The 13,532-nt window shown below is 39.8% G+C and overlaps 1 protein-coding gene across 2 annotated transcripts in view; it reads right to left on the reverse strand.

Moving 5' to 3' along the window:
* Positions 1-10,367: 10,367 nt before the first annotated feature.
* THEMIS (thymocyte selection associated) overlaps positions 10,368-13,532 on the reverse strand; it is a 71,454-nt gene continuing 68,289 nt past the window's right edge. For both annotated transcript variants that reach the window (XM_031054067.2, XM_005154732.2), the window contains exon 6: positions 10,368-10,528. In XM_031054067.2, coding sequence (XP_030909927.1) covers positions 10,368-10,528 — 161 coding nt within the window. The remainder of the gene's footprint in view (positions 10,529-13,532) is intronic.

Below are 13,532 nucleotides of genomic sequence, written 5' to 3' on the forward strand. Positions count from 1 at the left end.
TATGGCCACAAGTTGCTTTTTCATTCCACCATGTCTAGCCCTTCTTGTTGCAGTATATCATACATGAGATTTGATTACGGAGGAAGAGATGTATTTATACTGATTGCACTCCCAGCACCTGGTACACCCAGACCCAAGTGTTGATCCTAGTCTTCTGTTCTGGGAATTAATTAGAATAACCTGGCATTCAGAGGTTGTTGGGAAGTGGGACAGGGCTCCTGCAGGCAGGCAGGGATTGAAGGTTTTTTAGGAAATCTGCTGACTTGGATCCTCTATCCTCATGAAAGCTTCCCCTAGAGAGCAGGCATGTTTGGAGCTCCTTTTCATCGGTGGAGAGCTGGGGATGGCCACTCCCTGCTGCATCCTATTAGACTACAGCCCACACTGCAGCATAGTTAGAAATAACACAAGCCTTAGATTTGTAAGTCAAAACAAGGGAAAGCAGAGTTGCTTTTCCACCATTTTAGGCCTGCCCCACATTTTTGTTTGCATGTAGCATCTCAGTTGGTAACTCTGTCTCACACCTCTTGCTCAGAAGGAGAAAGGCATGTGCCACTCACTTTTCTGCTGAAGCACAGAGCTCTGTTGCACTCACATACCACATTTCCTTTGTAGCCACTGTACCAATAGCCTTTCTGACACATGTACAGCAGTTAGAAGCTTTCTACGGATGTTAGGGGTGGACTTTTCTCCCAGTGCCAAAGAGATGCTCTCATAGCTCCAGTAGCAGCCAAGCAAGGGCCCTTCCAGCAGGGCCCTTCTGGAAGGCACCTTCTGAGGCTGCCCTTCAGAGCCCAGATAGCAGGAGAAACACCAGCTCCCCAGTAGTCTCCACACTTCCTGAAGTATTAACCAGATACCAAGTAATTGAAATAAAAGAAAATCAATTGTGTCCTTGCCTACCACTTTCCCAGTTTGATTGGTCCTTTCTCCCCAAATTTGCACCATACTTGCACTGGAAATTAGGAAATAATTACCAACACATTGAGCAGTTAAACACTGTTCTGTCCTTTAACGTCCCAGGACAAATGTATTAATTATTCACTGCCATTTTATGGATAAACTCTTAATGTATCATCATTAGCTAACAATTTTCAAAGGAAACACATTAATGAGGTCTAAGAAAATGTGGGAGTTTTTACCTTAATTACCTGGTTCATAGATCAGAGTAATTAGATTCCAACAGACTTTAGGTATAATGTAAAAGTAATTACCACAGCTTCCAGCTGTTAAAATATTAAGTTAGTTGTGTTCCAGAAAAGTTTGGAAAAAATTTGTTAGATTTTCTGTTATTAACTTCACCTAAGGTTCATTTTGAGAAAACGAAAAGAGCCATCAATACAGATAGGGAATAACCAATTTATAAACTGCCTCACTTGAAGGGATATCTGTAAAATACAGTTTTTTAAAAGCAAATATTTCCTTACCTGAATTTATGATGTCATTAGGCAACACTTCAGTGTTTTGAAAAAGAACCAGCTTTCTTATTGAAACACAGAACACTTGTATATTGGAGACACTTTGTCCCAACCTAGTGTGAAACCAGCCAGGTAAAGGCTTTAGAAATCAGCCAGCAATTGCACTTTGGAGGCTGAGGCACGTATAGAAATTTAGACAAAACAAAGATGGTGGATTCTCACAAGTAGAACAAAACCAGGTATATTGAAACAGAATAGATGAATCCTAGGAAGAAAACGTGGGTATCAGAAAAAACAGCAGAAAGTATCAACGGAAAGCTGACTGGGGCAAGAGCAGCAGCAGCAAGGCAAAGACTGGCAAATCCCTCCAGCAGCTGGCAGTCTGCACTTAAATCAGAGCAGTGCAGTTTAGCAGTTCCAGAGAGAATTGTAAATGGCTATCCTAGAAAATACAAAAAACCAAGACAAGAGACAGAAGCAGCTCGTCAAAGATGTGTAGTACTGCAAAGCACAAGAAGACTCCCAGCACACAGGTGCATCAAAATGAGGAGGGAAGAAAATAACAATAGAAAAAAAAAACCCAAACCAGAAAACAACAAACCAACCTGTCACTAATACATAATGTAGAAGCAAGAAAAGTTTCCCTTTGGAGACTATCAGTCCCCATGTGGTGTCAAGTTGTTGAAAGTTAACATTGTACAGGCACATCAAAGTGAAAAAAAGTTAGGAAAAGACCTGGACAGTCTTAGGAGAGGTGGGAATAGTGGCATATGCATTAGGTGAAGAGATAGCAAGAATAAACAGTGGCCTCTTATTGGGAGGAGTGTGGTAGATAAGCATTTGTTTGACATATATTTAAACAAAAGAGCTTTTGGCATTTAAAGAAGAATGCAGGAAGAAGATTCTTCTTATCTTCCCAGGCACAAAAGCTAGATATATAAAAAATATGCACGTTGATCATCCAAACAGAAAATGCCATCTCACTAAGGGCTTAGGCACACATGGAGTGCTACGGAAGCAGCTGCTCCTGAGCAGGCCTTCAGTGAGAACACAGTGGAAATACTTCTTAGCATTAAAAGAGATAAGCCTTTAAGCTAACAAGCCTGTGCAAAAGCTTATGCCAATCTTTTGCAAAGCAAATATCTCATTATTTAAATACACTTGTATTCTCTTCAAGCATAGCAATTGTGGTCTATGTTCAGCTGAAAATGGCTTTCCCCTCTCAAATGCAGTCTTCTTGTGCCTTAATGTCTGGGCATGATAACCAGATTCCTCAAGGATCGTGATGACATTATAGTTTTGTCAAACATGTATTAGCAAATAGTACAAAATCACTTTGGTCATCTGTATGGCATAAGAGAATCACAATACTTAGTAAGTCTTAAGCATCAACCTTTTACCAGGATATTTCTTCATGCCTCCTTCCTCCCCTCTGCTTTCTACAGCAAGACTGGATGTTTGTTCCTCATAGCACAGCACCATGATCTCTCTTTCATGCCAAGAACTTAATGCAAATGCCACTGTTTCCCTGCGCCAAGTCAACTTAATGGTCAGGCTAGTTCTCATTTCCGTGACAGGATATGATGTTGGCACACATGCCTAAGCAAAAGATACCAGAGACACCTCTGCTACTAATATATTTACAAGGTTCATAAAATCTGCCACTTTTACACAGATGAATTATACTCATTGAACTCAAGAAGGCTGAATATATGACAGGATTGTTGCACATGACAACTGGATTGTTGCACATGACTTCTTAAATAACAGGATTTACTCTGTCCATTCAAATGGGATAGAGTTAATTTTCTTCCTATTATGTGGTGCAGTCCTGTGTTTTAGCTTTAGTCTGAGAACAATGCTGATAACACACCCGTGTTTTGGTTGTTGCTAAGTAGCACGTACCCTGACTTTTCAATCTCTCATGCTCTGCCAGTGAGGAGGGGCAGAGAGAGAAGAGAAGCCAGGAGGAAGCAGAGACAGGATACCTGAACCAAACTAGCCATAGGGGTATTCCATACTAGAGCATTTCATGCCAAGTATATAAATGGGGGATTTACCTAAAAGGGATTGGATCACTGCTCAGGTCGGGCTAGGCATCAGTCAGCCGGTGGTGAGCAATTGTATTTTGCATCACTTGAGGTTTTTTGTGGGGCAGGGTTTATTCTTTCCTCTCTATTTCATTTCCTATTATTATCGTTGTTGATATTGAATTATTACATTCCACTTTTATTTTAATTATTAAATTGTTCTTATCTCATGGACTTTTACCTTTCTTCTGATTCTCCTCTCCATCCCACTGCGCGGGGTAGAGGACTGAGCAAGTGGCTGCATAGTTGGTCTTAAACCACAACAGCAAGGAAGAGAGATTGCCTTTTTGAAGCATTTTAAAGGGAAGAAATTATAAAAACAGATTATAAATCTTGGTTTTGTCCACAGACTGGATCCCATATACTTTGATAAAATGTCTGAAAGAAGCTTAAGATCTGTTAGGAAAGTAACTGCATCCCATACTATTCACACCCATCCTAACACCTAAAGCAACTAATGAGCACTTTGTTTTTTCTAGGCTCTCTCAGCATTCCCTTGTATTTCAGGTGCTCCAAGTTCTCACTGCCCTTTGCTGGACTCCAGTATGTCCACATCTGTACTGGGGGTCTCAGAACTGGGCACAGTAGTGCAGATGTGGCCTTTTCAGTACTGAGCAGAAGGAAGGAGTCACATCCTTCAAGCTGATGGCACTGTTGTGCCAGTGCAGCCCAGAAGCCTTTTCTCTCCTTTCTAGCTGCAGAAGTCAGGCTTCTGGCACTTTAGTGAAGGAAAATTGTGGTAGTAACCTATTATATTTTTCAGCCATCCAGCAAAGGACAACATAACATTCAGTAGACAAAAAAGTCAGTAAAATACACAACAAATTTGTTTTATTCAAATACCAGACTGCATTTGCTGGCTTAACAAACAGGTCTGTTTTCAGCTGCTATAAAGAGAAATACAGATTTTAGTGAAAAAAGCTTAAAATGCATTTCAAATAACCACAAGTGATGTGTCAGCTACAAGTTTTGTACACACCTGCAAGCCTCCATATTAACTACTGATATGCAAAACACTGTATGCTACATATGCATGGAATCAAAGCACTCCGTGTGATATTTATAATACTTAAATTGTAACTGATTTTAATGAGGATGAACATTTATCTTGAATAAATTAATTTGAGACAATATTGAGAAATTCTAAATTAATTAGTGAAAATTATTCAGTAGAATTTTAATAGGCAAATCTGAAGATACTGTACTGTCTGCTTGAAAAGACTTTAAAGTATATTAAGGCATTTTTGTGAGCATTTGCTTTTTAACTCCTCAGTACGACTAAAAATGTGGTGTGTCTAGGCTTTCTAAATACTTTCCCTTTCTCCAACTCTCCGTCTGAGATTTCTGGATATGTTACTCTGACCAAACTGCTGTTGAGCCTGGAAACTTTGGCCACTTCAACTGCGTATTTACACATCTGTTCTCAATAGTTTCCTGAGTCAAAGTATTGCCAGAGGGATATGTACTTGCCCTAGATCTAATAATTCTAGAAACACAGCACTCACTATGCATGAGCTGCCCAGATCATGTTCTTATATGCTATAAATGATGGGTGTCAGACTGGCTCTGCCAGAATATGAGGCCTAAGTCCTGTGCCACTCAAAGATGTTAAGCACATTCTACCTATGTAGCTTATGAGACTGCACATAGTGACCCCAGATAGGAATACAGCGGCTCTAATATTAGTACAAATATTACTCTTTCAGCTCCAGATTCTGTCCTTCCTTCCTTCCTAGCTGCATTTTCAGCAAATTGTTGAACATAACAGCAAAGCAAACAGATCTAGTGTGATTCTAGATAATTTAAGCTGTGCAAGGGTTTATGGAGATGGCATTTGTAGGCCTTCTGAGTAACACTTTCCCCCCGGCAGGAGTGGCATTGCTTTACAGTGTGAATTACTTGTTGGGTAACAGTGCAATAAAGCATTGCTCATTATCTGAAAGAGTAGCAGAATTTGTCTGTTTCCAATTCTGAGCCTTAAACTGAAGCACTGAGATTTGCCAAAGAAATAGACATTCACCTTAGACAACCTTCATTCCCCTTTCTACTGTTCACTTCTCCAAAAAAACAAAGGGAACAAGCAAGCAGCTGTTTTAGTAAGGGGTGTTCATTTTGCATATGCCCTGCAGTGGTTCAGAAAATCCACTGGAATTTCAGGTAAAATAAGAATGAAAGATTGGACTTGGCATCATTATCTGAATTCATGAATAAATATGTACAGAGGAACTTTGTCCCTTCAAAAGGTCATGAGACATTATCTAGTTTGACTTCTTATTTAGGACAAGTAAGCAGTTTAGTTTCTCAGGGGATTATTATAGTTAAATTACAGCCTCGTATGCTCTTCATGAGACAAGAAGGACACTTTCATGAGCAGCTTTTTCTTACAGTTGAGGTCGATCTTAATGTGTGAAGGACACAGCTTCCTATTTGTTTCCAGTTAATTTCAGAATTATTTTACTTCAGATGTCTCTGAAAACAAACAAAACAAAATGACAGGGTGAAACAGGAAATCTTTTCATTTAAATTTTAAAATTACACAGAGAATGTAGGTGAATGAGCTCTTGAGTCAACTGGCAGCTAGTTACAGCTTGTCTGTGCTGTAAAATGGTTTGTCAGTACAATTATACCAGCATTCCCAAGACTACAGCAAAAATAAAGCTAATGTATGACTTCATCACAGCTATGCCAGCAACTTTGTCTAAGTGTGTGAAACTCATACCAGTAAATTTCTCTTTTACTAGTATAGCTTACGCAGTTTAGGGAAATATTTGACCTCTACAGGGTGAAAGAGCTCATTCAGTCAGTGCAAGCTGTGACTCTAGCAAAAAGTTTTTGTGGTGTTTCTCCAGTGCCACTATGCCCATGATGCCTGTGTGGTATTGGTGGTCTGGCAGATAGGAGAAGAAATAGTCCCCTCTTGGAGGGAGGCTTCCAATGGGTGTGCCGTGGGGCTGGGATAAGGGATGCAGGCCTGGAGGGAAGTTAATTAATAACTTACTTAATATTTAATGGCAATATGCTAGCGTGCTGAGACTTCACCAGTGGGCTCTGTTCCCAGCTCTGCCACATTACAAAAATGCATGTTTTAACCTGACCTCTAGGGGAATGGCAAGATCTGTGCATCTAGGAGGAACATCTAGATAATTATGGTAACCTGGTAGTCTTCCCTGCCCTTAGGGTCTCTGAACCTATAACTGCTTTGAGACAGGCTGCTTGAAGTCCTGCCTATTTCAAAGCTAAGAATCGAATTGCAGCTCTCAGAGTAACACACTATTTATTTGCTCCCTTTTGGCTCCTCCTTCCCTCTGTAGTCACCATTGATTGCACTCTGGGAAAAAAAGCTTCAGTTTGCACTGTGTAAAGTGCAGACACCAAGCAGTAGAAAAATTACCTAACAGTGAAAATTAGCAAAGTAGGTGATGCTCCAAATCTGCATTGAAAACTATTTAAGAGGAGGGGGACTTTCAAAAGTGCTGAGAACATACAACTCCAGTCGTGGATTTGGGTTTCTCGCTCCAATATCTCCAAGGCTACAAAGTTTGCCTCAGCCTTTCAGTCAGACAAGCAGAGCTATGAAAGAAACAGCCAGCTTAAAAGGTCAGTGGTATGAAAGCTCCAGAGAAATGTCTTGGAAAAACAGTACAAAAGGACTAATGAAGATGAGGTGGTGTTAGAAAGGTTGGTTTTCATTTGTTATCAAAGCTCTCTCTAGCTTTCAGTTATGCAAGAACCTATATCTAACACAACCAAGCTTAAAATAAAAATAAAATGGTTGCACCTCAATCTGTTTCATGCAATTACTTAAAAAAAGGTACACATTGAAAATAGTGAAAACTGCTTTGTCCAAACAAAACCAGCTCAGCTATTGAGTTCACAACAAGAGGAAACACAGCTGCGAAGGTTTCTCATTCTCTTCTGCATTTCTCTCTCTTTTCTACTTCTTTTTTTGCTCCTCTTTAATAAACTATCCAGGCTCAGTAAGGTGCAACTGTTCCTTTTCCAGTATTTATGTGAAGTTCAAGTCCAGAAAGCAATGCCCTGAAACAGCCTGACACCAATACTCATTTTCAGATCTCCAGGTGGCTGGATCATGTTGTTTCTGCCTTTTTTCATTCATCAGGTTACAAGGAGCTATGAGCTCTGGAGACAGAAGCTGCCTTCTCCAGTTTTGCTGTTGCTTTTTGTTGCTGTTGCTTCTGCTGCATGCCTCCCTCTCATTTTTGTTTGTGGGGACGTGTGCTGAGACATTACAGCAGCACCAGAGCTATTCCAGTTTGTTGCAATGAACCTTTTCTCACCCATTTTTCTCACACCCAAGAAAAAACCACTGCTGACATCTTTAATGCCTTCTAAAAGACTGCAAAACTGAGGGTATTCATCATAAGAAAAAAAAAACCCTCCTCAACAACTCTTAGCGATAAAAGGAAATAAACTTCAGTTGTTATAAAGAAAGCCACACCATTTAAATGCTTTCAGAGGGCTGTTTTTTTTTCTTACTTTCTCTTGAATCTTTAATGAAAGGCTAAAATATGTTAATGGTGGTTGTTGCTATAGCGAGCTCAGGCATCTGTAGTGAAGTCCCTGGTTTAATTGCTTGTTGTTCTGCAGTGATGAGGTCATGTTAACATCACTGACCCTTGGGCACATTTATTCTATCAAAATTAACATAGCAATGACCTGAGGCAATCTCTGTTCTTTACTTCTCCCTCCTGTTTAGGATGAGGACTAGCCATTACTAGTTTCATCCTGACCTGCTTTGGTGCTGATTGTGGAAAGATTTTTTTGGGGCACTGGTGAAACACTACAAATAATACTGATTTTCTCAAAGTACACCTGACTATTGAAGTTTACTGTATTTCATTAAACTATCTTTTCCCCTAAAGACTCTCTTTAAAAGTAATTTAGATCAAAAGTTTTAATTTTTATAAATCATACTCATCAAATAATTAAAAGTGGCTATTCATAAATAGCACAGATGTCTGGAGGAAGTGAAAGGACCATGGGTGGTAAATGGTTTACTAGTGAATTCTTGAGGTATAACTAACATGATCAGATATTAGGCATTTAGTACAGGTGCAAGACACAACACATTTTTGTTCATTGCATGCCTGTAAGTAAACCTAAAAGAGCTAATGTGGCTATTTTTAATGGTCCCTTTAGCCAGCTGAAGAGCATACATGCTTGAAACACGATTTTTTATGTTCCATCAATCATTTTGCCTGGCTAGATAATTTATAGGGGTTTTGCCCACATTAAAGGTTAATTTCATATGCCCACATCAAATACATATTTTACAAAATGTTCACAAGTGCAAGCGTGGTAGCTTGATAGAAATTTAAAGTGCTAGACAAAAGCCGTAATGGAGGATTTCTGCTAGTCAGGGGGAGACTAGCAGGCTGGAGGAGCTATGTGCTCCTTGGGTAGCTAATGATTTCAGAGGGTAGATACTTCTGTCATGCACCAAGGATGATAATTTATGGGACTGCTTCACAGTCCAAACCAGACAGTGCTCTCCCTCAAGGCAGCAAAGGTCCTTTATTTCATCTTTTGATAAAGCCCTTAAAGAAGACAACCAATATAGTGAAACTTTGCCTCTATTGATGGGAAGTTTAAAGGGCAGGTGGATAAAGACTTAAAGGAGCTGATGCCACAACAGTAAGTAGTATAATTAGATGCTGATCCCTTAGACTGGCATAGCTTTTCGAAACTGTGCTTTTCCCTGAATGCCTACAGTCAAAAGGACTATTTTAATCAAAAGAGGGTTTCATTCTCTCTTTCTTGACTTCTTTACGCAATAGAGCAAGTCCCCAGCTCAGTGACATGTAGACTGAGCAAGCAATGCATTATATGAAATGCCCTGCTTTGTTTCATTTTTAAGTCTTTCCTGTAAGTTGAAGTTTGTGTGCCTGTGAGTAGGGGAAGAGATGGCCACACAGATATCACTCACTACCCTGGATGTAATGTTTCTGAGGGGTTTGAGCATTTCAGAAAAAATAACATCTTGTTTCAGATTCAGTACATTTAAATAGAATAGAAACACTGCATGCCATTTTAAAATAAATACAAGGTACATTTTGAAATAAACCACCACTTTATAATAAAGCAATTTTTAACATCTCTGAAATGCAACATTAAGTTTTGCTGGGTTTTCAGCAATTCAGCCAAATCAAGTGAAGTTTGTAGAAGGTTCAGGTATAAGTGAAGAGGTGGGACTACACAGTTTCACTCAAATCTCAGAAAAAAAGTTTAATCTATGTTTAGCTGGAAATGATGCTTGGAGCTTTTTAGAAGCAAAGACCCTGTTCACTGGCACTTTAATTCTCTGCAGACTGCCAGAGCAGTTAAAGCCTCGAGGCTTTAGTGAAAACACAGATAAATCCTGAAAGCTTTTTAAGAGACAACTCTTAGTCATGCACAACAAGGCATCCACTTCTTAAAAGAGGGAAAGGATTGCATTTATAGTACTATAATTTGTTACAGCAAACTGGCACAAATCAGAAAAATTACACAGGCTTTCAGATATAAAGCCTTTCTCCAGGTTTGTGTGTGTTTTTGTAAGGACTGCTTTTGGTCTAATTAAGTTTCTGTCCCTATCTGCAAACCTGATCTTGCCTGTGCCCCTCCATCACCAGAATGATGATAGGCACCGATCTGACAAAGGTGACATTGCTAAAAGTGACAAGGGGTCACAGGCAGCAGCTCAGATTTGCCCTTTCTGCATTATTTACAGGATATTCCGGGTAACAGTGTCAGCTCCCAGGGGAAATCCTCCCTTGCTTTGGGGAGTCAAGGTTACTGGCTATCCTGAAAAATCATTCTGCCCACACTTTTTGCATCCACAAGTCATCACAGGTCACACTCACCTTCTTCCTTCAGAGACTGCATGCTTATTTCTAATGGTGGAGTCTTGAAATACTTTACTTATGTTTTCAATTATGTTTTCATCAACATAGTTGTAGCTGTGCTCTTCTTCCTCATCCTCTTCTGCCTCACAATTGCCAAGTGCCTGATTTGTTAGACCTGAACAATTAGCAAAAAATAACTGTAAAGAAATGGAAGACTCTGCCCTTGCCCTATAAAAATGTACAATTCAAGCAGGCAACCACAAAAGCAAAAGGCAAAGAAAGCAAATTTCTCATCACATCTCTTATATTCATATCTTAAAAGACTTACCTAAGTTCTTGAAGAATACCTGGCAGATCAAGAATGAAACCCAGCTGAGCATCCTATAAGAAAGTCTTAGCTGAAGAATTCCTGTTTTAGTTTTTGCACAATACTTGTACCTCAGTGTCTGTGGGCAAACAGGATAATCTGTTGTCTACTCCTCACTAGCTGTGCACAAGTAACTATAAGGTTTATTAAAATGGTTAAAAAGTGTGATCACTGATGGTGTAAAAGCAGGCAGGTAAAATTGTCTGTATCAAGAGAAAAGCAGCCCACCTGCCATGTGCAGCATGTACCATCCCTATTGCAGGTTTGCTCCCTTGCTGTCATGTTTCATTACCTGAAGGGATGAGCCTCTGCAGCTAGGAAACTGTTGTGATACTTTGGGATTTCCTAGAACAAACCTCCCATTTCTTCTTAATCTGAAGGTGATATAACACAGATACAGCCTTGAAAATGGCTTGAGGTTAAAATTAAAAGTTCTGAGGCATATTTATTTACATCCACCTAGACCAACCCCAGGCAATACTGAGGACAAACCCTCCCAAAAACAGTTGCCTTTTCCCACAGGGCAGAGACCCTCAAAGGAGACCACTTTGCAGCTCCAGCACTGGGTTGAGCTCTGCACTGAATCCTGGCACAGAGACAGCACCACATTACAGCTCATACTGGTGAGGTATAGTTGCTGCCAAAAGGTCCCAGAGTCGTCTTCTCTGCCTGGGTGATCCTACTGCTTCTCTGAGGCTAGAGGTAGCTCCAAAAAAACACATGGGACCACTGTTGATATGGAGCAGGACATCACAAGTATTGGCTAGTGAGTGCCCCACATCTCACCTCCAGAGCCACCATGTCACTTGGTTCATGACACGGTGGGGAAGAACCAGGTAGCAGTAGGACAGAAATTGCCTTACCAGGAGCAGCTCACCCTTGAGTTTTATCAGGAAGCTTCACATTAGATGGAACTGAAGGATACTGTGTTTCTAAAGCAAAAGGTTTTACTTGAAATGTCAAAACAGTGTGAAACACTGCCTTTGGTAAAGCTGCTCCTGGTTGTTTAATTTGCTACAACATGCACATAAGCACAGGGCCTCACAGCCTATCTGACCTAACAGCAAGGCTGCGCTTGTCAAGGAGGTCCTTCTTTATGGGACTAAGCTTCTCAAACAAGAATCCTCCCAAGCTTACTCTTGTGACCACTGTCTGCCCCTTCATCAAGAAAACAGCTGCATATACTCTCAGTGGTGTCCAACTCCTACTTGTGCTCCTCCTGAGACTCTCCAAAGCTGCGGTGTCTCTCCCTGGAAAACTGTGTAGGAATAATTTCTTTCTGAAGTTGTGATCCTTTCCTTTATAGATTTTTTTAAGGCCAGAAATAACCCTTAAGTTAATCAAGCAGCTGACTAGCCACACCAGCATAGAGTTTCTCATAGACTAGTCTACCTACAAGTACCCCTGCTGCTTTTTAGGAATGAGTAACTTAGAAAAGTATTTACAGATCTAGGCATCAAAAGAAAAAAAGAACCAAACTCAAACAACAACAACAAAATCCCCAACCAGAACCCCAATCATATGAGAAATTTAATTAAGATCTCATTCACACATGTGGCCACTATCTTGTTAATAAACATTTTCAGGTTTGTAGTTCATTTGCAAGTTGGCTGTGTTTCATATAAGTGAAAGTAAACTAATGAATAAAACAGGCACTGAAAGAATAAACTAACCCCTTTGATTCAGCAAGCGAAATACTGTTTCTATGCTTAAACTTGCTAATATGGATATAAAGCACAGACTGCTCATGGACGGCATAGCCAGAATTTATTCTTTTCCAAACACACGGAAACAAAATGATACACTTCTAAGCAAGACAGCTCAAGGAGAAGGGAAATTAATGCCATCAGGCCATACTAAATCAAAGCTGTCCTTAGTCCCAAACTTGTGTAGGATGCCTTTTGAAATGTATATATTTACACTTCAGTTAAGCATTAAGCAATGAATGGGACAAGCTGAATGATCCCAAAAGGATTCTGAACAGTGAAATCAATGCAATTTCCTTCCCTGATTGAAAAAAAATCTATTACTCTCAACACTGAATTACTGATTCAGATATGCCATCTCAGCCTGCTAAGAAAATAAGGCTTATGTCATTGTGCTGCCTATCCATCCATCAATCTCTTCAGTAGTTTTAAAAGTTTTTTTGCCAATTTCAGTCAGATTTGAAAAAGGGGCAGAAGTCTCAATGTGATTACAAAAGCAAGAGCTGAATTAGTTCCTCTATTGAAAGAAAAGCATGCAGAACATAGCTGTTATACACTCCATTTGGCAGCAGCCAGTGGGATAAATCAGTATGTGCATATTTGTTGGCTACTCAACACATACATAGCTCCAGATCTGTTCTTTTTCCTCTGATAGGAGTGCCATAAGGAGAGTTTTGGTTATTATCAGGAGAAGAGCAATAGGGGACAACAGACCTGAATACTTATTAAACTAAATTTCATTAATCCTGCTCTTCCTGGAACAATTTGTATAATTATGTTTGCCATTAGAGTGGAAGGGTAGTGCTCTGCAGACTAAACATTTCCATTTATCTCACTTGTATCCTTGAATGAGTAGGATTTGTCTTTTTCCCCCCTCAGAATATACTTGCTGTTTCTTTACAAATTTCAAGGTCACAATCATCATAATTCTCAATTCCGCCCTCCTTCAAAGTGCAGGTAACAGAAGTAACTCAACCCATCAGGACTCTTTCTTGAATGAAACCAGTGCTAGAAACCCCAACTCATGTACATACAAGGCTGCATACCTAAACAACTCTGACTGTGACCATAACACAGTTTTAAAGCTGTGGCAAATATCTCAGTTC

This window comes from Melopsittacus undulatus, chromosome 3, assembly GCF_012275295.1.
Source record: "Melopsittacus undulatus isolate bMelUnd1 chromosome 3, bMelUnd1.mat.Z, whole genome shotgun sequence".
NCBI lineage: Eukaryota > Metazoa > Chordata > Aves > Psittaciformes > Psittaculidae > Melopsittacus > Melopsittacus undulatus.